This window comes from Corvus hawaiiensis, chromosome 22 (assembly GCF_020740725.1).
Source record: "Corvus hawaiiensis isolate bCorHaw1 chromosome 22, bCorHaw1.pri.cur, whole genome shotgun sequence".
In the NCBI taxonomy this organism is placed as follows: domain Eukaryota; kingdom Metazoa; phylum Chordata; class Aves; order Passeriformes; family Corvidae; genus Corvus; species Corvus hawaiiensis.
In genome coordinates, this window is record NC_063234.1 from 7,264,221 (window position 1) to 7,289,969 (window position 25,749).

The following is a 25,749-nucleotide window of genomic DNA, read 5'->3' on the forward strand; positions in this document are numbered from 1 at the left end:
ATTTAAGTGGGGATTTTTTTGGTATTTAAGTTGGGGGTGTTACTTAATTATTTAAGTGTTTTGGGGGACTCTTGCAGCGGGGAGTTTTTCGCTATTCGAGTGGTTTTGGATGATCTTTGGATGACTGTGGGGTCGCTCCAAGCCCTCCCTGCCCCGGGGCAGCCGCGGGGGCGGGGCGCGCACACGGCGCATGCGCGGCCCCGCCCCGCGCCGCCTTCCCCGCGCCGCGCACGCGCCGCGCGCCAAAGTTGCTGACTCACGCAGTGCGCACGCGCCCGCGCCGCGGGCCAATGGGGCGGCGCGACGTTGCGCGGTCGCCGCCCCGCCGGCAGGGGGCGCTGTGCGCGCCGCGGCCCCCGGCCCAGCGCAGCCCAAGATGGCGGCGGGCGGCGCGGGGGCCGCGGCCGGGCCCGGCTGGGACGTGGCCGTGCGGCCGCTGCTCTCCGCGTCCTACTCGGCCTTCGACATGAAGGAGCTGCCGCAGCTGCTCGCCTCGGTCATCGAGAGGTGAGGGAGCGCGGGCGAGGGCTGCCGCCCCTCGGCGTCGCCCGCTCAGGGGGAGCGCTGGGGGTGCTGCTGCGGGAGCAGCTGAGGGGCGGCTGAGGCGGGGCTCGGCGCGATGCCCGGCTGGGTGTGAGGTGCCCGGTGCCGGGCTCGGTGCCCGGCAGGGCAGGCGGCGGGGCTGCGGCTGCCCGGGCAAAGCCCCGAGCTCCGTCCCCGGCTCCTCCCGCTGTCCCGGGGCCGCAGCTCTCGGAGGTGCCCTCGGGCCCCATAACGGGCTGAGGGTGCTCGCCCGGCCGCAGCACCTCGGACAGGCGCCCGCCGAGAGGCTTCGGGACTGTTCTTGTGGTTTTGCTTTTGTCCAGGCGTGTCACAGTTTGCCCGGTTGGGCCGTGGGAAGTGTTGTCTCACCGGGCTCTGGGGGGACCAGACTTCCCTCTAAGTCTTTACCACTGCAATACTTTTGCTATTTTAAATAGAAATAAAGCAGAACCAAATCAAGTCTGCCTTGTCTTAACCACATAGGTTTGACTCTGAGCATCAGAGTACTTAATTCAACTTACAGCTTGTTTTATGATCTAAAACACGAGATGTGAATGCCGCAACATCACGCTCAGTTACAGAGATCTATAACCCCGGCCACAGCAAGTTGTTAGGAAACATAAAATAAACACTGCACTGAGGAAGATGATAAAATAAAGCCTTGTGGTCTTTTGCTTAATGTAGAATGGCTGAGTGTGCAGTGGATGCTTTAGACTCAAAGAGTTCAATTCACAGAGTTCTGTGCCTGCACACACAGAGCAGTTGTTCCCCCAGAAGCTGCACGCTCAGTGTTGATGCATTTGGGCAGTTCTTTGGCCAGTCTTTGTTTTAGGGACCATTCCAGTGTCACTTTTCCCCAAGCAGCTCTGCTGTCCCTTTGCCTAAAGTTCATTAGTGGAGTGTTCCATCAAAATATCCCAGGGACACTCGAGTGGATCCACTTGAGTTCTGGGAGAGGGCTGCTTCCTCCTTTGGAGGGAATGTCGGTTCTGTTTTCCACTTGAGACAGCAGTTCGTTGCCTTCAAGCAGCGCTGCCTGAGGTTGGAGTTGTGTGTCTGATGATCTGGCAGGATTTGGGCTCTTGCAGGATGATACTTTTTGTTTCATGCCTTGGTGTGGCGTGCTAAATCACAAAGGAATAAATACGACTTGTTCGTGTCTGGAGCTGTGCTTTTCTGTGCTGAACAAGAATCTATCTTTAGATTCCTGACAGAAAATCTTTTATCTGTTCAAGTTATTTTTAGAAGGCAGTCGCTAAGCTCTTGATGGTGTCAGCCAACCCCAAAGTGGCTGGATTTCCCCTTAAATAAACTTGCTGAGATGACAGTGAAATCACTGGTATTATTATTTTCAAAATAAATCAATAAACTCCTTTTTTTAAGTACTCTTGTATTTCATTTATAAGTGTAAGGTTACTGGTATTCCTCTGTTAGCAGGTGTCTTCAAGAATTGATAGAAATTAGTCCCTTATTTGACATAAATGATGGAAATGCTGACTTGGAAGGGTGCAGCTGGAGAGGACCTCTGGGTGTGTGAAGTCACTCCAGGCTGGTCTTTGGGGAAGGGGTTTCTGCAGGGGAGAACTCCTGCACCTGGAGCAGTGCCTTCCCGAGGAGGAGGCTGCTTTGTGCCCACTGCCCTAAGGGCAGGGGCTGGTCAGGGCTGGGGAGCAGAGCTGAGGCAGGAGGTGGGATTTGGTGCTGATTAATGTTGATAGTGACACAGAGGCTTCTCCTCAGCCGGAGTAATGAGCTTCCCTGGGAAGCAAACCCCTCTAAATAAGACACAGTACAGAGGCTGAAAGTCATTATTAAATCTTACTGTATGCTCACAGTAACGCTCTGGCACATCACAGATTGAGCTGTTGTCTTCTGTTGATGGTTATTTGCAAGGATTGATGATTTCTTGACAGCAGCCTTCCACTTCACATTATCATAACATCCACAACGTGTTTTAGTAAAACTCAAACCTCTCATTGCCTAATCCCTATCTCGTGCTGGATTCTTCACCTCTGTGTTCTTTATACCCTGTGGGCACTGTGCATTGCACAGCTTGACCTGTGCAGTAATTTAGGAGCTGTCAGCCTCTCCTGTACTCTGTTATTCCCCAATTGTTCTAATTTGTTCTCTTAACAATACTTACATACCTACTGCTGCTGGGTTTGAGTTGGGCCTGAGAGGTAGGTGAGCAAAATTAGTGTCTGAAAAGGAGAGAGCACGGACTGTTTTGCATGTTCAGTCTCTAGGCTCGTTCCTCACCAGAGCAGTTCTGGCAGGAGAGGGTGAGGTGAGGCCTGAGGTATTGGAACTCGGTCGTGTGACGCTGCTGAATATCTTCCAGTAAAGCCTCTCTCTTCATTTTCTGTTTTTCTATTTCAGCTTTCTAGGCAGACTGAATAAAACCTCAGACTTAGGAAATCAAACTACAAAGCTGATGAGTATTTCTTTCTGCTCGTTTTTGTGGAGAAATGGTTCTGTTCCAGAGTTGTTTCTGTTTCAGCTACATCTCCCTTAGAGCTGGAAACGATGGCTTAGGGTGGAAAAAGGGAAGGTGACTGGGTATAAACTGGGCTTTGTTCAGGTCAGCAGGGAATGGTGAAATCGTGGTTGGAGTTGGGTACAGCCTGTGCCATGGGCTGCTGCCCTCTGCTCCCCACCTGCCCTCCAGGAATAATCTCTGTCCCACAGGTGGAGAAGCCTGGCTTGGTTTGGAGAGGCAAAGTGAAGCTGAGTCAACTAATCTGTTCTTCCAGCTTGCTTGTTCACATCACTGCATGAAAATGTGAAAGAAAGTAAATTGATCATTCGATAGGCAGATATGCACATCCCTTAGTGTTGTCACAGGAAAAACGAGGGGCAGAACGAGATGTGGAGGCAGAGCAGTTTGTGTTCTCTGTGTCTGTGCAGGTGGGATGTGGTGGGACACCTTTAGGGTGTCACCTCTGCCATAAAAGGCTGATGTCCGAGGCCACTGAGTCTCGCTGAGAGGCCTCGGGGGCTTTGCCTTACCTGGCCAAACCCTCCCCTCCCCAGGTGGTCGCAGGGGCTGTGCCTGTGTCTGTTGTGGTTCTGCAGTTGCCTGGTTTGATCCCTCTGATTTGCACACTTGCACAAACTCCAGTTGCCTCCATGCCGTGACAGAAAGGGAATGCCTGTGCTCCAGGCCTGGCAAATCCTGCCGGCGTTAGCAGAACACACAGTCCAGGCACTCTGGGCAGCTGAGTTTAGGACAACTTAAAGGTTAATGAGCCTCTGGCAGGGAGTGCAGCTGGTAGAGCCTGACCTGTTGATGCTGTGGAGGAGAAACACTGGCAGCAGTGGAACTATTTCCTTAAATTTCCTGTGCAGACAGTGATGCTGATGCCGTGATCCGGCTGCGGCTGGAGGACTCAGTCCTGGGGACACAAGGGTTGTGTTCCCAGAGCTGTCATCTTGCCTTGCCCCTGTCACTGGACTCGTTGGGGTGCTGGGTGGTGCTGCTGCTGCGCTGGGTCCGGCTGACCTCTCTCCCCTTCTCCGTTGCAGTGAATCTGAGATCCTGCACCACGACAAGCAGTATGAGCCCTTTTACTCCTCCTTCGTTGCACTTTCCACACATTACATCACTACTGTGTGTGGCCTCAGTAAGTGTTCCTTTGCTTCTCTTGCTCCTGTGTAATGACTGGCTGCAGTAAAAGTAAATCAGAACTGTTGATTTTTGTCTTTGTTTTTTTGCCCTCTTGCTGAATCAGACTTTAGGGCCAGTGTTGCTGGCTTTTGTACCACAAAATGTCAGCTCTGATGGAAAGGGAAGCTTGTTGATGGGAGTATTTGGCCACCAACTACTGGACAGCGTTGCCTTTTTGGCTGCTTATTCATTGACCGATCTAATTTTTGGTCAAGGGTTTGAATCCGTTTTCAGGATTTTTAGATTATCCTTCAGCAGTTAGAACACTGCTGTCCCTGGAAATGTCCGAGGCCGGGTTGGCCGGGGCTTGGAGCAGCCTGATTTGGTGGAAGGTGTTCTGGCCATGGCAGGGGGTGGGACTGGATGGGATTTAAGGTCCCTTCCAACCCAAACCATTCAGGGCTTCTGTAGTTATGTTACTGCGTTGGAGTTAGTGATCAAAACATTGTGACTCAAAATATTTTCTGTTATTTTGGCTGACAATTTAGCAATTACAACAAAAAAATGGGTTTTGTGAACTTGTTTCATTTCTTCAGAGCTTCTGTCAGCATTAAATAATGTTGCTGGGGAAACTGTTTTATCTGTCTGAATTCCCCTGTCTGGCAGAAGGAATTATCCTTCACTTTGCTGACATTTCTTAGGTTACATTGTAATGAGACTGAGTTTATATTGCATCTGTGTCAGGCAGGGTAGATTGAGTGTGTACCCACACTGTGGAGCATCCTGCTTTACTGACAGCATTGGGAGCTTATTACACTGGACTATTTTAAAACTTGCTCTGAATACAAGGATCTGCTTTTTTCAGTACCAAGAAACCAGTTGCAGTCAGTGGCAGCTGCCTGTAAAGTCCTGATTGAATTCTCCCTGCTGCGGCTTGAGAACCCAGACGAAGCATGTGCTGTTTCACAGGTGAGAACAGGTTTGGACCTCCTGGGCCAGCCTCAGTGTGAAAATGGACTTTGGGCTCTAATTCTGAAATAATCTGCTCTAATGTTCAGTGCATAAAGCAAAATTAATGAAGCTCTTAAAATATTTAAAGTTACACTTTGGTAGACACTGATTCCTGCTGAATCTTCCCTCTGCATTCTGTACTCAGAATCAAAGCTTGCTCACAGCTCGAAGTAAAGGTGACCCGAAGCCTCGGTTAATTCTGTTCCAGTTTCCTACACTCTGGTTTGGTTTTGTGCAACAACCTGGATCACAGCTATTTGCTGAGTTTTTAAAGATGTTTTCTTGCCTGCTTGTATTTCTGTCTTGTGGGAAAGCTTAAATCTGTTTGAAAGAGGGAAGGCCTGTGAGGAGTGTTCCCATGATGTAGTGTGTTGTAGCAGAGAGAGCTTTTCCAGGTGTTTTCCATAAGAAGCACAGACAGTGTCAGTGACCTGGATTACCTGCAGTCAGGGATGTGTCACGATCCTGGGGGGGGAGAGCAGAGTGGCTCAGAGCTGTTGCAGTGGCCTCACCAGCTGAAGTTGCATTACTCTTAATCCATCTGCTTAGAGTAAACGATACGGAGGAGTGATTGGAATCAAGTGTTTAAATGGTACTCGATGTCTCTGTTTTCTGTAGAAACACCTCATTCTGCTGATCAAGGGGCTGTGCACGGGCTGCAGCCGCCTGGACCGGACGGAAATCATCACCTTCACAGCAATGATGAAATCAGCCAAGCTGCCTCAGACTGTCAAAACCCTCTCTGATGGTAGGGAGGAGGCTTCAGCTGTGTGTGTTTCACTGCAGCACTGCAGTTAGGCACAGAAAATCTGGGGTTTGCTGTCTGAAATGGGGGTTTGTTGTTTTCCCTGCAGTTGAGGACCAGAAGGAATTAGCCTCCCCGGTGAGCCCAGAGCTGAGACAGAAGGAAGTGCAGATGAACTTCCTCAACCAATTGACATCAGTCTTTAACCCCAGAGTCTCATCATCACCATCAATCACAACAGAGACACAGGTAAAAAATCCTCTAAAACAGAAAGAGTCTGAATTTCAACATTAATAACCCAGTGCGGGGAAGGACAGAGGGCTCTAAGTGGTACTTCTTAATACAAATGTAAAAAGAATCTTTCTTAAAAATGTGAATCCTGCTTGCACGTGATCAATGGCAAACAACCAAAAACTATTTGTGCTGTATTGGCAGTACTGGATTTGCTTCCTAGTGGAAGGCGGTGTTCAGTGACATCCATGGCTGTTTGGGGTCATGCTGCTGATACATCTCGCTTCTGTGTAGAGACTTAGAGAAATACCGTGTGGTTTTAGTGCCTCCATAATATATTTTGTATGTGCTTGCTTTAGGTGGAAGGAGAGAGCGAGGATCAAGCTGCCACAGATCAAACCTCTGCAACAAAAACCAAGAGCATATTCATTGCTCAGAATGTGGCCAGCCTGCAAGAACTTGGTGAGAATCAGGTTTCTAGCTTGGGGCCAAAAGAGTGCTGGAAAAATCTCTGTCCAGTGTTACATCTCACAGCTCTGAGTGGGAAGAAGCTTTCTGACCTAAAGGGTTCTCTGGGTTGCTGGTGATTGCCGAGGGAGGTTGTGGCTGGAATGGAGTTTTCATTGCAGAGATGAGCTCAGTGTATTTGTGTTTGGAGGGGTAGATAAGGTAGATGATATGACATACGTTATGGGATGGATTATTGAGCAGATGTGGATTAGAATCACAGGATCCTTAAGATTGGAAAAGACCTTGGGATCATCAAGTCCCACCAGCTGGACCTGGTGTGCCCTGTAACATGGACACAGAGCTTTGTGACACCCGTTACAAATGTGGGCTGGAAACTTCACCGGCTGGTGTTGTAAAACAGCCTTTATCCTATTGCCTCATCCCTGATGGCATTTTCTCACCACCAAGAGCAATTAAGTCAATTATTGAGGACCGTTAGGGCTGAAGCAGTGACACAGCCCTGCTGCTGTGGTTGGCAGGTGGCTCTGAGAAGCTGCTGCGCGTGTGCCTGAACCTGCCGTACTTCCTGCGCTACATCAACCGCTTCCAGGACGCCGTGTCCGCCAACTCCTTCTTCATCATGCCCGCCACGGTGGCCGACGCCACGGCCGTGCGCAACGGGTCAGTGCCACCCCTGCTCGGGGCGTCTCTGTGTGCCTGGGGCGTCTCTGTGTGCCTGGGGCAGGTCACTGTGCTGGCAGGGCAGCGCTCGCTGGCCCGTCCTCACCGTGTGTCCTGCCCGCAGGTTCCACTCGCTGGTGATCGATGTGACCATGGCTCTGGATACGCTGTCCCTGCCCGTGCTGGAGCCCCTGACGCCCACACGTCTCCAAGACGTGACTGTTCTTGCTCTCAGCTGTCTCTATGCAGGTGAGTGGGTCTCCAGTAGTTCTTTAGAGTCTTTTGCTCTGCTTTGTTACCTGTGTGTTGGAGGCTCAGCCCACAAATAGCCTTTATTTCTCATGAATTTGAAGCTCTGCAGCACAGTGTGGTGACTGGGTTAATACTGAAGTTGTTACTGATACGATCTGCCACTGTTCCTGTCAGTATCTAAGAAAAAGACTGAGTGACTCAACATCTTAACAGCGTGTAATTTCTGTTCTTTTTATATTCAGAGCATAATATATTTTTGCTTTAGGCTTCAGCTTAATTTGTTATAGCCCCAAATCAGCCTTGTTTCCCAGGAGTGGTTTAAGCACACCAAAATCCTGAGTGTTTAATTGGTATGGGGGAGACTTTAAGGAGATGTGGCACTTGAGTATGAAGATTGTCTTTAAAATGGTATTGAATTACATGGTAAAACATTACCTCCTTTAACTGTTCCCATGTGTTTGTGTAGGATAAAACTTCACTCTTTTGAGGGTACTAAAGATTTTTAATCTTTCCCTGTCATACTGAGCATTCCCTGCTCCATCAAGTTGATGGACACGTTCAATACCGCTTGTCTTAATGTGCTAAATAGGAATATTCTGTCCCAAGATTGGCTCTTCCTAAGAATGTCCCCTGCACTTGTTTTCCCTCAGGTGTGAGCGTGGCCACCTGCATGGCCATCCTGCACGTGGGCAGCACCCAACAGGTACGAACCGGGTCGACGAGCTCCAAAGAAGAAGATTATGAGAACGATGCTGCTACTATTGTACAGAAATGTGTAAGTAAATGACAGAGTGTTCATTGTTTTCCTCCTCAGCAAGCAAAGAGCACAGAATTTGTCTTTATTTGCATTGCAATACACAGCTGTGATTGATTTTGGGACATTAACCTTGCTGATAAAGGAGTTAAAGGGGTGGCTAATTGTAGAGGGTAAAATAAAATTACATTTGGAGTTTTTATTTTTAATTGCTGTCTGGCGGGGTGCCTTACCATGGTTTTGGGTTTATTTGCAGCTTGAAATCTATGAAATGATTGGACAAGCAATCAGCAATTCACGCCGTGCAGGGGGTGAGGTAAGATTTCCATCTCAGGAAGCTTTTTCGCTCTTTTTGTGCTGATGTACTTTGGCATTTGGATTGACAGTATTTTATCGTTTTGGTGCTTTTTTCTCCCTCCCTTCCCCTTGACTTTTGGCACGATAGCATTATCAGAACTTCCAGCTGCTCGGGGCTTGGTGTTTGCTGAACAGCCTGTTCCTCATCTTGAACCTCAGCCCCACGGCCTTGGCTGATAAGGGGAAGGAGAAGGATCCCTTGGCTGCTCTTCGCGTCAGAGACATCATTGCTCGTACTAAGGAGGGCGTGGGGTCTCCCAAACTGGGACCTGGGAAAGGGTATGTGACACCCCTGCAGGAATCATTGTCCAGGGATCTAAGCAGGCCCAGCAAGCGGCTGCTGTGGCGTCTTGTTGGTCTCCTGAAATTTTATCTCTCGTTGCAATTCACGTCCTGAGTCTTGGGAAGAAGAGAATTTGTTGTCTCCAGTTTAGCAAAGCAGTCACTTTATTTCATATTTATTTCTTTATTATTTTCCCCCTGAAATGCCATTCTGTCCTTTCTTTTTCTGCAGGCATCAAGGGTTTGGGGTGCTGTCAGTGGTGCTGGCAAATCATGCCATCAAATTGCTGTCATCTCTTTTCCAAGATCTGCAAGTGGAAGCATTGCACAAGGTATGCAGGTAGCATGGACGTTGTCCTGACACATTCTGCCTTCTCCACTGATACACACTTGGAATTCTCCCACCAATTTCTCTTTCTTTCAATTCAATTTGAAATTCTGTTCTCCAGGGCTGGGAGAGCGACGGCCCGCCAGCAGTGCTGGACATCATGGCTCAGAGCACGTCCATCCAGAGGATTCAGCGGCTCATAGACTCTGTGCCGCTCACTAATTTGCTGCTGACTCTGCTCTCTACTTCCTACAGAAAGGTAGGAACGGCACACAGCTAGAGAACTTCCAGAGCTCAGCCTCTCCAAGTTATCATCACTTTACAAACCTGAGCCTGTGCTGGGAACGTACAGTTCTTCTTTCAGAAGCTGTCAGCCGGGGCCTCTCTCTTTCCTCTTTTCAGAGATGTAAATTTGACAAACTTGTGCTAATGAAAATGCACTTTTTTTGTAAGTTCAGTGGTATTTGTGATTTTAGTGGAAAGATGAAAAGGCTGTGTTGATAACAGATGCTTTTATATTAGGACTGTTACTTCAAGTGTCGCTTACTAACTTGACATAGATTGTTTATTTTCAACCATTCTGTGTAATTTTTAGTACAACTTAAGCCTTGAAAAACTTAATAAATTAGTTGAGACAAATTCACTAGAAGAAAATTAAAAGGCATGAGGAAGTTACTCTTATTTTCAAATTATTATCTTCCATAATCATAACATTTTCCTTGTGCTGTTCTTTAGGCCTGTGTCCTGCAGCGCCAGAGGAAGGGCTCCATGAGCAGCGATGCCAGTGCCTCCACTGACTCCAACACTTACTATGAGGATGATTTTAGCAGCACTGAGGAGGACAGCAGCCAAGGTAATAGTCTGTAGCAACTCAGGATTTTACACTGCTTTTCACATTTAATGGAAACCTGGCTACTGTGCTGTTGCCTTCTCAGACTGTATGACTGGTAACACTGAAAATACAGAGCAGTTCGTGAGGTCTGTGTGGCAGAAGTAGTGCTGACTGCACTCTTTTGTGTAAACGGAAGCCTGAGTGGCTGGGATTTGGCAGTATTTGCTTAAGAAGAGAGTGGAAATAATTTCTTTGTGTAAACTCCTGCTGGACCTCTGTGAAAGGGCTTTGCCTTGTGATTTGGAAAGAAGAAATGAAGATAGCAGACACCTTAACTGTGCTCATTGAAATTCTGTTTTAGGCCTTTTTCAGGCTGCGTAGTTTTATAAGGTATTTGCTTATGAAAGTATGGGTTTGTTTTTCCTGCCCTGTGTGCTAGATGACGACAGTGAACCAATCCTGGGGCAGTGGTTTGAAGAGACAATCTCTCCCAGCAAAGAGAAAGTGGCCCCACCGCCGCCGCCTCCACCCCCTCCTCTGGAGAGCTCGCCGAGGGTGAAGAGCCCCAACAAGCAGAGTGCTGGGGAGAACGGGAACATCCTGGCCAGCCGCAAGGATCCCGAGCTGGTACGGCCGGAGCTCGGTCCCGGGGAGCTGCGGGGGCTCGGGGCAGGCGCTGCTGGGCTGTGGCACCATGCTCCTGCCAGGGACAGCTGTGCTGGCAGCCTCCGTGGGAAATGGCAGGCGGTGCTGGTGCGCTGCTCAGGGGGAATCAGGGACTGTCCCGGCTGTGGAGAAGGATGTTTGCTCTCCTCTCCTGTCAGGTGGAATGTCTCAGGGTTTGTTGCTGGCAGGGAAGAAGAGGCTGGAGATTGTATCTGTTTGGGTTACAGAGGGAGCGGGAAAAGCGGGGTAGAGCTGCAAGTGAAGTGACTTGCTGACAGATGCTTTTAGCTCCAACTCCACTGGGTAAAGATAAAAATAAATACTGCAGTAGAGAAGTTGGAGGCCTCCAGCCTTCTCAGAGAGTTCTGGAATCAGTCCTGGCCCAGAGCACAGTGCAGGGAGCTGGATTGCCATGAGTGCACCTTTGCTGCAGGGGAGGGCAGGTTTAAGGGACTCGATTTATTTTGCTGGTGGTTTAGTTTTGGTTTAATGTTAACCCTCTGCTTTTGTTGCTTCTATAGTGTGTTTCTCTTTTCTTTTCAGTTTTTGAGCCTAGCTTCAAACATTTTGAACTTTATCACTTCTTCTATGCTGAACTCCAGGAATAACTTCATCCGCAACTACCTGAGCGTGTCCCTGTCGGAGCAGCACATGGCCACGCTGGCGAGCATCATCAAGGAGGTGGACAAGGATGGCCTGAAGGGTGAGTGGGCACAACCTCTCTGGTAGAGCTGTACAGCTCAGAGGTGTCTCTTTTTTTAGTTTCACGTCAAAGTTTTAGATACTGGAGAGCAAAGGTAGTGAGTGGCTCTCGATCCATGTCTTACAGGCACGTCAGATGAGGAGTTTGCTGCTGCTCTGTATCACTTCAACCATTCCTTGGTGACCTCAGATCTTCAGTCCCCTGCCCTGCAGGTGAGCTGGGGTTGAATGCATAAATAAAATTAAGAAGTGGTGGTGTCTGTTTATGCCTCTATGTGGGTTCTCCACATCTTGAATAGCGTGTTGGCTGTTCCATTTGGCCCTGAGTATATTCTGCAAAAAGAGGTTGGAGTATTTTGAGTCCTATGGTTTGAATGACCTTTGCAGTCATCCAGCACAAAACATCCTGCACAGTGTAAACTTAACATCTAGAGTTCAGACTAATCCACTGAACTTTGAAGGTGATGAAAGCTGAGAAGGAAATGAGTTTGTGTATTTTGTCTTGGAGAATTGCCTCTATCCATGAGTTTATCAAGAGACATTCCTACAGATTTGCTCTGCTGTCAGGACTGATGCCAAAAGGCCTTGGAATTCTCTCAGGAGAGAATCAAATTAATCCTTTTGCTTTCCTGTCCTAGCTTTGTAGCCTCTAGGTTTCTTTTCTGGGTCATGGCATGACCTGACTTAACCCTGTCATGGAGGTTACAAACCTGCTTCACCCATCACTGAATTCAATTCCTATACTTTGTTGGCTGTTTCCTACTGTATTTAAAACACTCTGTTGACTGTTAATTTTTAAAAGCAGTTGGGCTTTCAGCAATCTGCCTTTTTACTCTCTTAGAAAAGAAGCAAATGTTACTGTGATCATTTAAAGAGCTCTTCTTCCAAATTCACAGATACTGAACACAGTAGCATAACCTTTCCTGCTCTGATATTGCAGTGAATGAGAAAAGCTCATTAATGCCATTTTTCCTGCATTGGTGTTAAGAGTTTGTTGTGTTTAGGTGGCAAAGTGACAGCATTGAGTGTCCCTCAGCAGCTCTGCCCTGTATCAGACAGGAGAGCCATTGCTGTGTGAGCAGAGCTGAGAGCCCTGCTGTTTATTGTCATCTGTATGCTCAGATCATACTTTTAGTTAATTAAAGCATCAGGCAGGACTTGCCTCTTTCTAACAAGCCCCTGTTTGTTCCAGAACACACTTCTCCAGCAGCTGGGAGTTGCCCCTTTTTCTGAAGGTCCGTGGCCTCTCTACATCCACCCTCAAAGTTTGTCGGTGCTGTCCCGACTGCTTCTGATTTGGCAACATAAAGCCACTGCCCAGGGAGATCCTGATGTTCCAGAATGCCTTAAAGTCTGGGAAAGGTGAGATCATTTTATGTGAAGCTGAAAATCAGTCATCTCTTACCTCTCTCTCATTTCCTGTCAAGTGAAAATTTTCTGGGCCCAGCATTCCAAGTGTGTGAGTTCTCTGATCTGGGATCCGTGTGGTGCTGGGAGGAGCAGAGGCTCAGTCTGCTGTGCTGTGGAATCCTTCACCCAGAGCCCAGGAAATGAGACCTGCAGTCAGGAGTTAGGTGGGAGGAGGCTGAATTGCAGCAGGGCTGGCTGTAAAAAGGGAAGGAGAGTATCTTATCTCAGCAGGTTTCTGCTGGGTCCTGTAAGGATGGTGCCAAGATTGTTCCTCTCTGCCATTACCGGGATGTGAAAGTCTCTGAGGGGGTTTAGGTGGTTTAAAGCTCTAATGAACAGCCTTTCCCAGGGAACAGGTTTGAATCACCCTTTCTCCATCTGAATGATTGTTCCTATTTTCCATTAAATATATTTGCTGCTAATTTCATTTCTGTAGGTTTTACTGCTCTCACAGTCTCATTCCAATACATAAAGTAGCAAACCATTTGTGAAATTGCCAGTATTAGAACAATAAGCAGAAAAATATAACTAAGCTCTAGTTAAAGAGATTTTAAAGAGGGATGTAAGAGGAAAACTAAACTTGACAAACTTCCTCTCCTGTTGCCAGGTTTGTGGGCACCCTGAAGCAAAACGCCTTGCAGGGGACTCTCCCCAGTGACACAGAAGATCTGAATGTGGAGCATCTCCAGCTGCTGCTGCTCATTTTCCACAATTTCTCGGAGCGGGGCCGCAGGTCCATCATGATGCTCTGTATCCAGACCATCGTGGAGCTGACAGCAAACATGGAGACCCAGCAGTGTTCTGTGCCTCTTATCGTGGCACGGCTGCTCTTGGTGTTTGACTACCTGCTCCACCAGTATTCCAAGGCCCCCGTGTACCTGTTCGAACAGGTAAGATTTTGACATCTGGATATTTAGTTGGTCACCCAGCAGGAATCTGCAATGGGCAGTCATTTGGTGTGTTCTACCTGTGACCCTTGTGAGTAAGTCAATTTTGATGCTGTTACCAAACTTTGGAGTTCCAAGGAATGGTTAATTATCGTGGCTGGTTCCTAGCAGCAGGTTCAGTTGGAGTGTAAATTCCTGGCGTGACTGGTGTCTTAATGTATCCTAGTAAGGACAGGATAGTTGTCCCACCATATCTTTAAAATCTTGAGTATTTGGCTGTTTAGCTCACAAATACCTTTTGTACGATCTCCTTGCTTTAGCATTTCACTGTGGAGGTTTTTGGCACAGTTCTCCTTAATGGGATGGGATGGTGCCTTGTGCCTGGCTTTTCCAATTGTGGGAAGCTTGGCCATGGATTTAAACGGCTCAGTCCAGAATAAAAATCATCACAGAGGGTCCAGGGCTCCCCCCAGAAGTGTGGAATGTTGTGTTTTGAACAGGATTGTTTCGTGGTTCTTTCTCTGTGGGGTGATACTTTCCCCCAGCCCTCAGTGGCAAGGATGCCATGGGTGGGTTTTTGTTTGGTTTCTTTAATTCAGGTACAATATAATTTGCTGACTCCACCCATTGGCTGGGTGAGTGGATCCCAGGACAGCAGCAGACGAACGTCTGTCCCACTTTATCATGGCTTTAAGGAAGTGGAGGAAAACTGGACCAAACACAGTTCATCAGGTAAGAAAGAAAATGTAAGGAATTTTTTATTCCAAGTTTTGCCTTTATAAATAAATGAGAGCCCTTTCTGTGCCTTGGTCTGGGCAGCTTTTCCTGCTTTTAATGGGCATAGTTACAATAGGTAAAAATACATCTAATAATGCCAGAATTGTTTTATTAAACAAAATTCAAAGTTGTTCTCATCTAGGAGCATGCAACAAGTAATTAAATATAAGTATGTGTTTATTTTGCCAGGATTGTAGGAGTAGGAAAACTTTGGCTGCATGTACCACAGGTTAGAGCACCCATAATGTGTCATGGAGCTGGCTTGGACTCTGGTAGTGGTCTTAAAATGTGGAAGGTTGTGGGGATGGAGGAGAGAATATAACGTAATGTGGCCTATTTAAACTGCCACTTTGAAGGGTGTTTTTTGTTCTCACATTCCAGACTCAGCTCCACAGCCCAGGTTCTACTGCATCCTGTCTCCAGAAGCCTCTGAGGACGATCTGAACCGTCTGGATAGCACGGTATGGCACTGCTGGTAGAGAGTTTCTGGAGGGCCATGGGGTTTGCCAAGTGCCAGGGAAAACAGACAAGAAGGAAAGACTTATTTAAACAGAGGATTGGGAATCTTTCACTAAGTGGAGGAAAGAAGAGTGGCCAGATAAGATAACACGGGATTCCTTTTTGCTCCTAGTTGGATGTCAGGGCAGTCACTGTGCAAAGTCTGTGAAGATCTGTTGTCGTACTTGCAGGCATGCTTGGGATTCAGACTGACACATGGCATTAGAGTTGTTTTCTCACCACTTTGCTCCAGGTTCTCCCTGGGTTTTGTTTCCTCACTACATTTGTTGCCATCAGGGTTATGGGCTCTCTCTCCTGCCTGCTCCTTATCCCCAGTCCATTTGTCCTCAGTCCCGACAGAACCTCTCCCTGAAGTTTATTTTGCGTGGTTTTGGGCTGTGGGTATTCTGAATGCTTAAAGAGCTTTTCAAAGCAAGGGTCCTGACTTGTCATCTCCTGCAGGTTTGTGAGGTCCTTTTCTCCAGGGCTACGAAGTACGACGAGCTCTACGCAGCCCTCACCTCGTTACTGGCTGCTGGGTCCCAGTTTGATACCCTCAGGAGGAGGGAGAACAAAAATGTCACTGCACTGGTGAGACTGTCTTGCTGCCTGTGTTGAGGAGCAGCAAGTTTTCAAACTTAGTATTTTCAAGCAAAGTGTTTAACCAAAGTATTTTGGACTGTGCTTGGAGTAAGGAGGAGCTTTAAAATCTCGTAACTAACCATAATGTTCGTGGTGGCTACACATCTCTTGAGTTTTTAATTCCTAGTGTGCTTTCGACTTGCTGTAAGTCCATGGTAATTGCAGGAGGTGTGGCTAGAACACAATTAAACAGGAGAGAATTGTATAACTTTTCCTTTTTCCTTTCTTGCTCCTGTGTTGCATATTTTATTGTTTAATATGACAGAAACTCAGTCCAGAACATGTTCATCTGATTTGGCACATCTGCAGGAGTGTGGAGTCCCTGAGGAGATAGTTCAGTAGCTGTAATGATGGAAACTGCAGCCTTTCTGTACTAACTTTTCCAACTGTTCCTCTGTGTAGGAAGCCTGTGCCCTTCAGTACTACTTCCTGATCCTGTGGCGGATCCTGGGGATTTTGCCTCCCTCCAAAAGCTACATGCACCATTTGGCCATGAACACCCCCGAGATGAGTGACTGTGACCTCCTGCACACCCTGCGCTGGTCTTCCCGCCTGCAGATCCCGTCCTACGTCGTGTGGATCAAGGTACAGCCTCAGCTCCGTGGGGTGTGTGGAGATGGTGACAGTGAGAGTGTCGGTCTCCTCCGTCCTGGCTGCACGTGGGGTTTGTTCTGTGGGAACTTGGGCCTCTCTTTTCTAAACTGGTTCATTCCAGAGCACTGTTCAAGCATGATGGGTCTGGGTTTTGGCATTTGTAGGATCACCTTATCAAGCAGGGCATGAAGGCTGAACATGCTGCTCCTCTCATCGAACTGACCTCCAGCAAGTGCATCTCAGTGAAGTACGACGTGGAAATAGCAGAGGAATACTTTGCTCGGCAGGTGAGGTGGTGGGAGTGCAGCTGGGCACACGGAACTCCTGCTTCTGTGGAATGATCTGCACTTACTGTTCCATCCCTCTCTGTTTTCAGATCTCTTCTTTCTGCACTGTTGACTGCACAACCATTCTCCAGCTGCACGAAGTCCCCAGTTTACAATCCATTTACACCCTTGATGCTGCAATCTCCAAGATCCAGGTTTCTCTAGACGAGCACTTTTCCAAGTTAGCTGCAGAAACTGATCCCCACAAGTCCTCAGAGATAACCAAGAACCTCCTCCCTGCTACGCTGCAGCTCATTGACACTTATGCTACATTTACCAGGTACAGCCCTTGGGATTTCCAGCAGGAATACCATTTCCTGCTGTGTTTTGGGCTTTCTCTGCACTTCACGTGTTGTTTTCTTAGAAGTGCCTGGGAGTTTTATAGTCCAGAGTAATTGCTTTATGTCATCTAGAGGGTCCATTGCTTTAAAAGAATAACAAGTAGCTTCTCAAGCCAGGCATGGGACGTTGTTGTTTCTGAGTAGCCTCCTTGTCTGATCTTCCAAGGCTTCCTTGCAAGTTTTCAAAACCAGCTTTTCCTCAAAGGATAAAGCCACCCTCTAGGATAGTGCTACTTAAGGTTATTTCACTGGGATAATACTGAGGCTGTCAGACCATCGAGAAAGAGAGGGGGGCTAATTCTTACATTAAAAATCTGAATTCTTCTAAACTCTCGTTAGAACCTGTGTAGAAGAAAGCAAAAATAAATCAGCTTTTTCTTTTTGGGCACTTCTTCTGGTAAGTAGCTTAGAGGGGATAAAGCCCAGAACTCCCTTAGTGGTGTAAGATGAAGTGTGGGGCAGAACTTCAGAAGTTTGTGTTTTATCTGTCACTCCATTGACACACTTAGTTCTGAGCTGCAGAGCTGATTCCTGAAGTAAATCCTCTCCATGCTGCCTGCAGATCCTACTTGCTGCGGAGCCTCTCAGAGGAGGGTTCCTCGGACAACAAACCCTCCGAGGAGAAGCTGCGGGGCTACGCCGCTGTCCTGGCCATCGGCTCCAGCCGCTGCAAGTCCAACACTCTGGGTGAGGGGCAGGGCACGGGGTTCAGGGTGCCTCCTCCCTGCAGGTGAATCTTTCCTCAGTGCTGCCAATACCCAATTTCAAAGTGATCTCCACCTCTCTGTTCAAACGAGTGAGTTGTGCTGCCAGCACAGCGAAGTCTCTTCCTTTCAGTACCTTACCAACTGAAACAGTTGGGCAAACCTTGAAAGGATCAGTATCTTGTGGATTCCTCTGGATTAGTGAAATGCTCTTATAACCATATTGGAACTGGTGGCATGGAATAACAAGGGAAACTATGAAATGTTAGTATGCTCAAGACTTCTGTGAATTAGTATTTGTGCCGTGTTTTCTGCAGTTTTAATGAAGTGGAGGAAGCTGGGACACCCTTAAATAAAACTTCGGGATGATTTTGACTCGTAGACCCGTGAATTTATTCAGTGCATGATTGTTCTGTGTAACTGCAGGTCCGACCCTTGTCCAGAACTTGCCATCAGCTGTGCAGACCCTGTGTGAGTCCTGGAACAACATCCACACCAACGAGTTCCCCAACATCGGCTCATGGGTGAGTCCAGCCTCAGGGCCTGGTCTGGTGTGACTGCAGCTGCAGGAGTTGCTGGGAATGGGGGCACCGTGTGGCTCTGTCCCAGATCCAGGGCTCTGATGTGTGTGTGTCCCTCCCCAGCGCAACGCCTTTGCCAACGACACCATCCCTGCAGAAAGCTACATCAGCGCCGTGCAGGCCGCCCACCTGGGCACCCTCTGCAGCCAGAGCCTGCCCCTGGCAGCCTCCCTCAAGCACACCCTGCTGTCCCTGGTCAGGCTCACCGGGGATCTCATCGTGTAAGTCAGGCCTGTGTTACACTGTGTGTTCCGTGCCCTGCTGGGTGCATTGCTCCGTGTCCTCCAGGGCTGACTTCAGGCTGTGTCTGTGCCACACTTACTGACCTGGTGCTGGTTCTGACCTAAACCTTCCAGTTCACAGTTCCAAATACTAAATGAATGACAGACAGTCTTTCTGTCTTCATGTGATATCTCCAAAAGTCGATCTCCCTGAGAGAAACCTTTTTATCAAATATGGACTTGAAGAAACTGGGATATAAACTGACACAGTACGAATCTAATTAATTCATTCGTGTTTTGTTATCATTCACTCGTGTCAAGTTTTTAATGTGTAAGGAAAAGGGAAATGCCATTTTTTTACCAGGGACTTAGTCTAAAATACTCTGAAACCAAAAAGTAGTTGTTGACACTGCAAACAAGCCCAAAAGCCACAGTATGTGACAATGGGGCTGTCTAGGCAGATGTTGTAACTGTATATATGCAAAAGCAACGTGTAGAATTTTCCAAAGGAGAACTGTTTTTCTGAGAGGGAAATGGCTGGGCCAGTGTATTGATCCCACCTTTCTAAAAATGGTTTCATCACTCACTTGCATTCAGAGTTGTGCCTCACTTAATGTGAATTCTAGTTTCCAGCAGGGACGTTCTGGGACACGTCATGCAGAGAATTAATTTGTGTCCTTTTCTTTCCAAGCTGGTCAGATGATCTGAACCCACCCCAGGTGATTCATTCCCTGCTGCCCCTCCTTCTGGAGACCAGCACAGAGAGTGTGGCAGAAATCAGCAGCAACTCCCTGGAGAGGATCTTGGGCCCTGCAGAGTCCGATGAGTTCCTGGCACGTGTTTATGAGAAGTTGATCACAGGGTGCTATAACATCCTGGCCCATCACTCTGACCCAAACAGGTAACAGAGCTGTGTGCATAGCTTGGCTACAGCAGTGTTGCTTCTGGAACAGAAAAAAATCAGCTTATTTTTATCTGTTGAAAGCTTCTACTTGTATACTATAAATATGAGATATTTTATCCACATTACCAGAATTGTGGAGAGGGGGTGAGAGCAAGAGAGAATGGGGAGGAGTAACACCAGAAGAGACTTAAAGTGTAAAAAGAGCAGCTCTTAATAGGAATTTGCGTGTGAGGTGTCTGAAAGGTCTGGATTATTCTGGAGTTCTGACTGGGACTTCCCTTAGAGCATCATGTGTCCCTTTGTTCTGAACTTGGTGGATTTGTTGGTGTTTTATTCATCAATTGTTTTTCTCCTGTCTCTTGGAAGAAGAGCTGCTTTCAATTGGTGGAAAATTTACTGGAATTGTAATAGCAAAATGGATCACTTCTGGCCTCTCAGAACTGTTCTGATTGTTGAAATTGTTTCTGTATGTTCTTATTTGATCCTCATGTACTCGATCCTTATCTATTCCTCTTTTAATCCTCAGTGGCCTGGATGAGTCCATCTTGGAGGAATGTTTGCAGCATCTGGAGAAACAGCTGGAGAGCAGCCAGGCCAGAAAAGCCATGGAGGAATTCTTTTCAGAAAGGTGAAGCACCATGGAGGTTGTAGCCCAAGGACTTCATTTCTCATCCTTTTTCTGTTAGCTTGTCCCTGTAGACACCAAGGCGATGTTAATGCAGGAAAATGCAGGATGTTGTGCAGGAAAATACAGACTGTGTAAGGCCAGGATATCCTTCAGGCAGTGCAGGAGAGTGGGAAGAGACTCTGGGGGGGAGAGGACCTGGGTCTTTGTCCAAATCAAACGCTCAGCGAGTCCTCACAGCGATGATCAGTGGGGAATCTTGCAAGATGATTGTTCTGTCCCAGCAGGTTTCTGAGAGATGCTGCTCCATAAGGCACTTACAGACCAAGCTGCAAAATCCCAAATTCTCTCAGTGCTTCTCTGGGGCTACAGGTTGATAATTTTAAGGGTGGAGGTGGGAGGTTGGCCTGACTTTGAATCATGAAGACAAATTGTGCTGGCAGCAGCCTAGAACAGCTGTGATAGAAATAGCCTAGCACACCCACAGTGTTCTGAGTGTGAGGTGAAGGAGAGGAAAGGCTTTCTCCCTCAGCAAGCTGACCATTGCCTGGTTTTTCTCTGTATTTGTTCAACAGTTCAGAATCAAAGCAGCCTGGTGGCTGTACAATGTTAGTATGGAAGGGAAAGATAGGCAAGAAAATCTTGACTTTTGGTTTGCAAAGCAGTTCAGGCCCTTTTGTGACTCGGTATGTGGAGACCACTGAAGTGCTACTGAGGAGCCCATTCATGAGTTTTGGTCTGAGCTGGGTTTGCTGTTTAGCTGAAAGGAATTTCTGTGGTTTGGCTGCTGAGCAGTGTTAACACAAACTCCTGCCAGTCTGAAACGTGAGGGCAGAGACAAGTGGAGCCAGTGGAAAAAGGGAATGGGCTGCTTTTTACAAAGCTGATTTAATTCCCCGCTCTGTGCAGTGGAGAACTGGTGCAGATCATGATGGCGACGGCCAACGAGAACCTCTCGGCCAAGTTCTGTAACAGGGTGCTGAAATTCTTCACCAAGCTCTTCCAGCTGAGTAAGTGCTGCTGGCATCTCCTCTGTTCTGCCTTTGCCACTTCACATTGTTCTGGTATTGTCTGAGATTGGGAGGAAGCTGTGGGAGGGAGTGGGATCACATCTCCGCTCTTTTAAGGAAAGCCATTTCACGAGTGTTCATTGGAGCAACTGTCACTGACAGAAACTTTCCCCCCAGCTGAGAAGAGCCCCAACCCCAGCCTGCTGCGCCTCTGCGGCTCCCTGGCTCAGCTGGCCTGTGTGGAGCCCGTGAGGCTGCAGGCCTGGCTGACCAGGATGACCATGTCCCCACCCAAGGACTCGGACCAGCTGGACGTGGTGCAGGAGAACAGGCAGCTGCTGCAGCTCCTGACAACTTACATTGTTCGGGAGAACAGGTAAAGCACAGCCTCGGTCCTGTCCTGTGTGCTCTGTTTGTTCTTGAGAGGTGCACATTTTGTGTGAGTTGCTGCTGGTTCTTTGTGGTACCTGTGTGAAACTGTCCTCTTTTTGCTCAGCCAAGTGGGGGAAGGCGTGTGCACTGTTCTGCTCAGCACCCTGATACCAATGGCAACGGAGATGTTGGCCAATGGGGATGGCACGGGCTTTCCTGAGCTGATGGTGGTCATGGCAACTTTGGCCAGTGCAGGACAAGGGGCAGGACACCTCCAGCTTCATGGTGCTGCTGTGGACTGGCTGGGCAGATGGTAAGAGTGAACTCTGTGCTGCTGATGCTTCATTTGTGGGGTGTTCTTCATTTCTTTCCTGGTTTTTTGGGGACAGAAATTTGTGTTCACAGATATTCCCTTCTCTCTTAGTTTACTATTTGTTGTTTGGACTATGAAGTGTCTGAGGGAGGCTGATTTGTGTCCATCTGTTCCAAACAATCACATTTTTTCTTTCTTTTCTACTCTGGATAGTCAAATTACTGCATTTATACGTTCCCCGTTGTTAATCTAAAGCAAACTGAATGCTTGAAGCTGTTGGTCAGGACTGAGTTTGTACTTCCCAAAGGCTCTCAGCTGCAATGAGGGGTTTTGGGCTTCCCATCCCTGGAAATATCCCAGGCCAGGCTGGACAGGGTTTGGAGCACCCTGGGATAGTGGAAGGTGTCCCTGTCTGTGGCTGGGGGTGGGATGAGATGGGCTTTAGGATTCCTTCCATCCTAAACCATTCTGTAGTAATTCCCAGTTTTGTGTTGCAGTAAGAAATACCTGTCTCAAAAGAACGTGGTAGAAAAAATGAATGCCAACGTCATGCAAGGGAAGGTAAGACTTGTGCTGGTGCTTCACTTGCAGGAATGAATCCCAGGCACGAGTTCAGCTGGCCTGGTTTGGTTTCATGGTGGGAATTTTAAAACCATTTGGCCAGGGAGGAACTGTCCTTATTTGCGTGCCCTGTAGCTGCTGTTGGGGGATGTGAGTGTTGCTCTGATTTTCCTTCACTTCTGCTCCCCAGCACGTGACCATCCTGGAGTGCACGTGCCACATCGTGTCCTACCTGGCCGATGTCACCAACGCCCTGAGCCAGAGCAGCGGGCAGGGCCCCAGCCACCTGTCTGTGGACGGGGAGGAGAGGGCCATCGAGGTGGACTCCGACTGGGTGGAGGAGCTGGCGGTGGAGGAGGAGGACTCTCAGGCTGAAGACTCGGTAGGCAACGGGCACAGGGGATGCTGCAAAGGACAGGAGGGTTTATTGTGCACCTCGCAAACCACTCAGTTTGTAAATTGAGATTTTGCTGTTTATTCCTGATGTGAGACTGAGTGAAGAACCCTACTTGTCAGTTCCTTCCTGCCTAGATCTCTTGACTTTGTGATGTCAACAAAAGTAAAATTTTTATTTTTTTAATTAAAGGGAGAAATGACGTAAAACGGGTTTGTTCCTACTGGTTGCTCAATTACTAGTTTTTGTATCAGCAAGCAATTTAGAGTAACAGTTTAGAGCTGTTGGGTGGTGAAAGAAAAGCTGTTAGAGTGTGTTCTTTAAGATTTTTTGTATCAAATTTTTGTTACTGTTTCTTTTTCTTGTTAACCGTTTCATGTTACTACAATGTGTCACCATCTGCTCTCTCCATGTGGTTTTGATTCCAGCTGCCTCCTTTCAGCTCAGTGGTACTAAAACTTGCTATTCCTAAAATGCTCGTTTGGGGAGTTTATTCTGTACGTGTACTTCACTGTAGCTGCAGTTATAACACCTTCCTAAAACAATTTTCTTCTGGATAGGATGAAGATTCTCTCTGTAATAAGCTCTGTACCTTCACCATCACACAGAAAGAATTCATGAATCAACATTGGTAAGAATCTCAAGCTTGTGTTCAGAGTTTCAACCTGGTGTTTCTGGCCATTGGGAAGGAAACCGGTGTAGTTTGTGAGCCTCAAGGCACTGCCTGTCAAAACTCACCTGGCTTATTTTGGGCAGGTACCACTGTCACACTTGCAAGATGGTTGACGGGGTTGGTGTTTGCACAGTTTGTGCTAAAGTTTGTCACAAGGATCATGAGATTTCTTACGCCAAGTACGGATCCTTCTTCTGTGACTGTGGAGCCAAGGAGGATGGCAGCTGCCTGGTAAATTCTTTATGTCTTCAGATTTTCGAGTCCTTTGCAATTTTCTGTTCTGCAGTAAGTTATGTCAGGATTTGAGATGGCAGGAGTGCTAAGACTTGAAGGCTTTGACTTGATAATGAACCCTCGGAATTTACAGCTCGCCTGGAAATTAATTTTTTTGCACCAAATAAGAGCATTGGCAAATCGGTGTCCTAGTGACTCCTGGGATTCCACCTGCCTTTACAGAATTTGCTGCACAGCAAAGAACACCTTTTCCCATGTTTTCCACTAGCAGCAAACAAAGTAATTGTGTCTTAAATATGGAAATTTTTTAGTCCTTGGGTGGAGGGTCACATGCAGGATGTTATTTCTTTAGAACTGTGCTCTAATTGCTGCTCTTACAATCTGTATTCACTTCATCAGTAGCCAGGTCGAGTCTGGTTTGGGCTTTCAGCGTCACTCTGTCATTCCCAGGCGCTGGTGAAGAGAACTCCCAGCAGTGGGATGAGCTCTACCATGAAGGAATCGGCCTTCCAGAGCGAGCCCCGCGTGCCCGAGAGCGTCATCCGCCACGCGAGCACGTCCCCTGCCGAGAAGGCCAAGGTCACCATCAGCGAGGGCAAGGGCCCCGACGAGGAGAAGCCCAAGAAGAGCAGCCTGTGCAGAAATGTGGAGGGCTGTCGAGAGGAGCTGCAGTCCCAGGTATAATTGTCAGCTGCTAAACAGAAATGGGTTATGGTGAGGATCTTGGGCAGGCCGGGTTGGTTATCAGCTGAGTTGTTTGATTTTTACGATGAGAGGGGTCATAAAGGAGTGTCAGGCTTTAAAAAGCAGTTGATATGCAGCTCCCATCAGGAGCATCTTGTTCCTTGTTTTCCTAATCTGTTTGTTTCTTGTAGGCCAACTTCTCCTTTGCCCCTTTGGTGCTGGAGATGCTGAATTTCCTGATGGATGCCATCCAGGTCAACTTCCAGCAAGCTTCAGCCATGGGGAGCAGCAGCCGTGCCCAGCAGGCTCTCAACGAGCTCCACACTTTGGACAAATCGGTAGAAATGACGGATCAGTTGATGGTACGGAACAAAAGGGATTAACAGAGTGCGCATGGGGGGAGTGGCTTTTAAACAGAGACGTTCCAGTGACACCCTTTGGGTGCTTTGCCTTGCTCAGGTCCCAACCCTTGGCTCTCAGGAAGGCGCCTTTGAGAACGTGCGCATGAACTACAGCGGGGACCAGGGCCAGACGATCCGGCAGCTGATCAGCGCGCACGTGCTGCGGCGCGTGGCCATGTGCGTGCTGTCCTCGCCCCACGGCCGCCGCCAGCACCTGGCCGTGAGCCACGAGAAGGGCAAGGTGAGCCCCCTGCACAGAGCCCTGGGCTCCTGAGGGAAGGGGAACAGTGGTGGAGCTGCTGGGTTCCTGAGGGAAGGGGAACAGTGGTGGAGATGCTGGGTTCCTGAGGGAAATGGAACAGTGCTGGAGATGCTGGGTTCCTGAGGGAAGGGGAACAGTGCTGGATTCACTGGGTTCCTGAGGGAAGGGGAACAGTGCTGGAGCTGCTGGGTTCCTGAGGGAAGGGGAACAGTGGTGGAGCTGCTGGGTTCCTGAGGGAAGGGGAACAGTGCTGGAGCTGCTGGGTTCCTGAGGGAAGGGGAACAGTGCTGGAGCTGCTGGGTTCCTGAGGGAAGGGGAACAGTGGTGGAGCTGCTGGGTTCCTGAGGGAAGGGGAACAGTGGTGGAGCTGCTGGGTTCGTGAGGGAAGGGGAACAGTGGTGGAGCTGCTGGGTTCGTGAGGGAAGGGGAACAGTGGTGGAGCTGCTGGGTTCGTGAGGGAAGGGGAACGGTGCTGGATCCACTGGGTTCGTGAGGGAAGGGGAACAGTGGTGGAGCTGCTGGGTTCCTGAGGGAAGGGGAACAGTGGTGGAGCTGCTGGGTTCGTGAGGGAAATGGAACAGTGCTGGAGCTGCTGGGTTCCTGAGGGAAATGGAACAGTGCTGGATCCACTGGGTTCCTGAGGGAAATGAAACGGTGCTGGAGCTGCTGGGTTCCTGAGGGAAGGGGAACAGTGCTGGATCCACTGGGTTCGTGAGGGAAATGGAACAGTGGTGGAGCTGCTGGGTTCCTGAGGGAAGGGGAACAGTGCTGGAGCTGCTGGGTTCCTGAGGGAAGGGGAACAGTGGTGGAGCTGCTGGGTTCCTGAGGGAAGGGGAACAGTGGTGGAGCTGCTGGGTTCGTGAGGGAAATGGAACAGTGCTGGAGCTGCTGGGT

General features: G+C 48.5%; 1 protein-coding gene across 1 annotated transcript in view; it reads left to right on the plus strand.

The window, feature by feature from the left end:
- Window positions 1–371: 371 nt before the first annotated feature.
- The window catches only part of UBR4 (ubiquitin protein ligase E3 component n-recognin 4), an 83,517-nt gene continuing 58,139 nt past the window's right edge, over window positions 372–25,749 (plus strand). Inside the window, 40 exon segments of the mRNA XM_048326045.1 lie at window positions 372–507; window positions 4,069–4,166; window positions 5,016–5,119; window positions 5,780–5,909; window positions 6,016–6,155; window positions 6,497–6,599; window positions 7,127–7,268; window positions 7,393–7,517; window positions 8,171–8,295; window positions 8,531–8,590; window positions 8,720–8,910; window positions 9,146–9,245; window positions 9,363–9,500; window positions 9,977–10,094; window positions 10,513–10,700; window positions 11,283–11,442; window positions 11,569–11,654; window positions 12,634–12,803; window positions 13,459–13,741; window positions 14,338–14,470; window positions 14,897–14,976; window positions 15,476–15,604; window positions 16,058–16,240; window positions 16,414–16,536; window positions 16,626–16,855; window positions 17,479–17,603; window positions 18,047–18,144; window positions 18,265–18,422; window positions 19,114–19,323; window positions 19,853–19,954; window positions 20,861–20,961; window positions 21,139–21,337; window positions 21,458–21,646; window positions 22,144–22,207; window positions 22,398–22,589; window positions 23,162–23,232; window positions 23,358–23,505; window positions 23,959–24,186; window positions 24,384–24,554; window positions 24,652–24,834. Coding sequence (XP_048182002.1) covers window positions 377–507; window positions 4,069–4,166; window positions 5,016–5,119; window positions 5,780–5,909; window positions 6,016–6,155; window positions 6,497–6,599; window positions 7,127–7,268; window positions 7,393–7,517; window positions 8,171–8,295; window positions 8,531–8,590; window positions 8,720–8,910; window positions 9,146–9,245; window positions 9,363–9,500; window positions 9,977–10,094; window positions 10,513–10,700; window positions 11,283–11,442; window positions 11,569–11,654; window positions 12,634–12,803; window positions 13,459–13,741; window positions 14,338–14,470; window positions 14,897–14,976; window positions 15,476–15,604; window positions 16,058–16,240; window positions 16,414–16,536; window positions 16,626–16,855; window positions 17,479–17,603; window positions 18,047–18,144; window positions 18,265–18,422; window positions 19,114–19,323; window positions 19,853–19,954; window positions 20,861–20,961; window positions 21,139–21,337; window positions 21,458–21,646; window positions 22,144–22,207; window positions 22,398–22,589; window positions 23,162–23,232; window positions 23,358–23,505; window positions 23,959–24,186; window positions 24,384–24,554; window positions 24,652–24,834 — 5,709 coding nt within the window. The 5' untranslated portion in view covers window positions 372–376.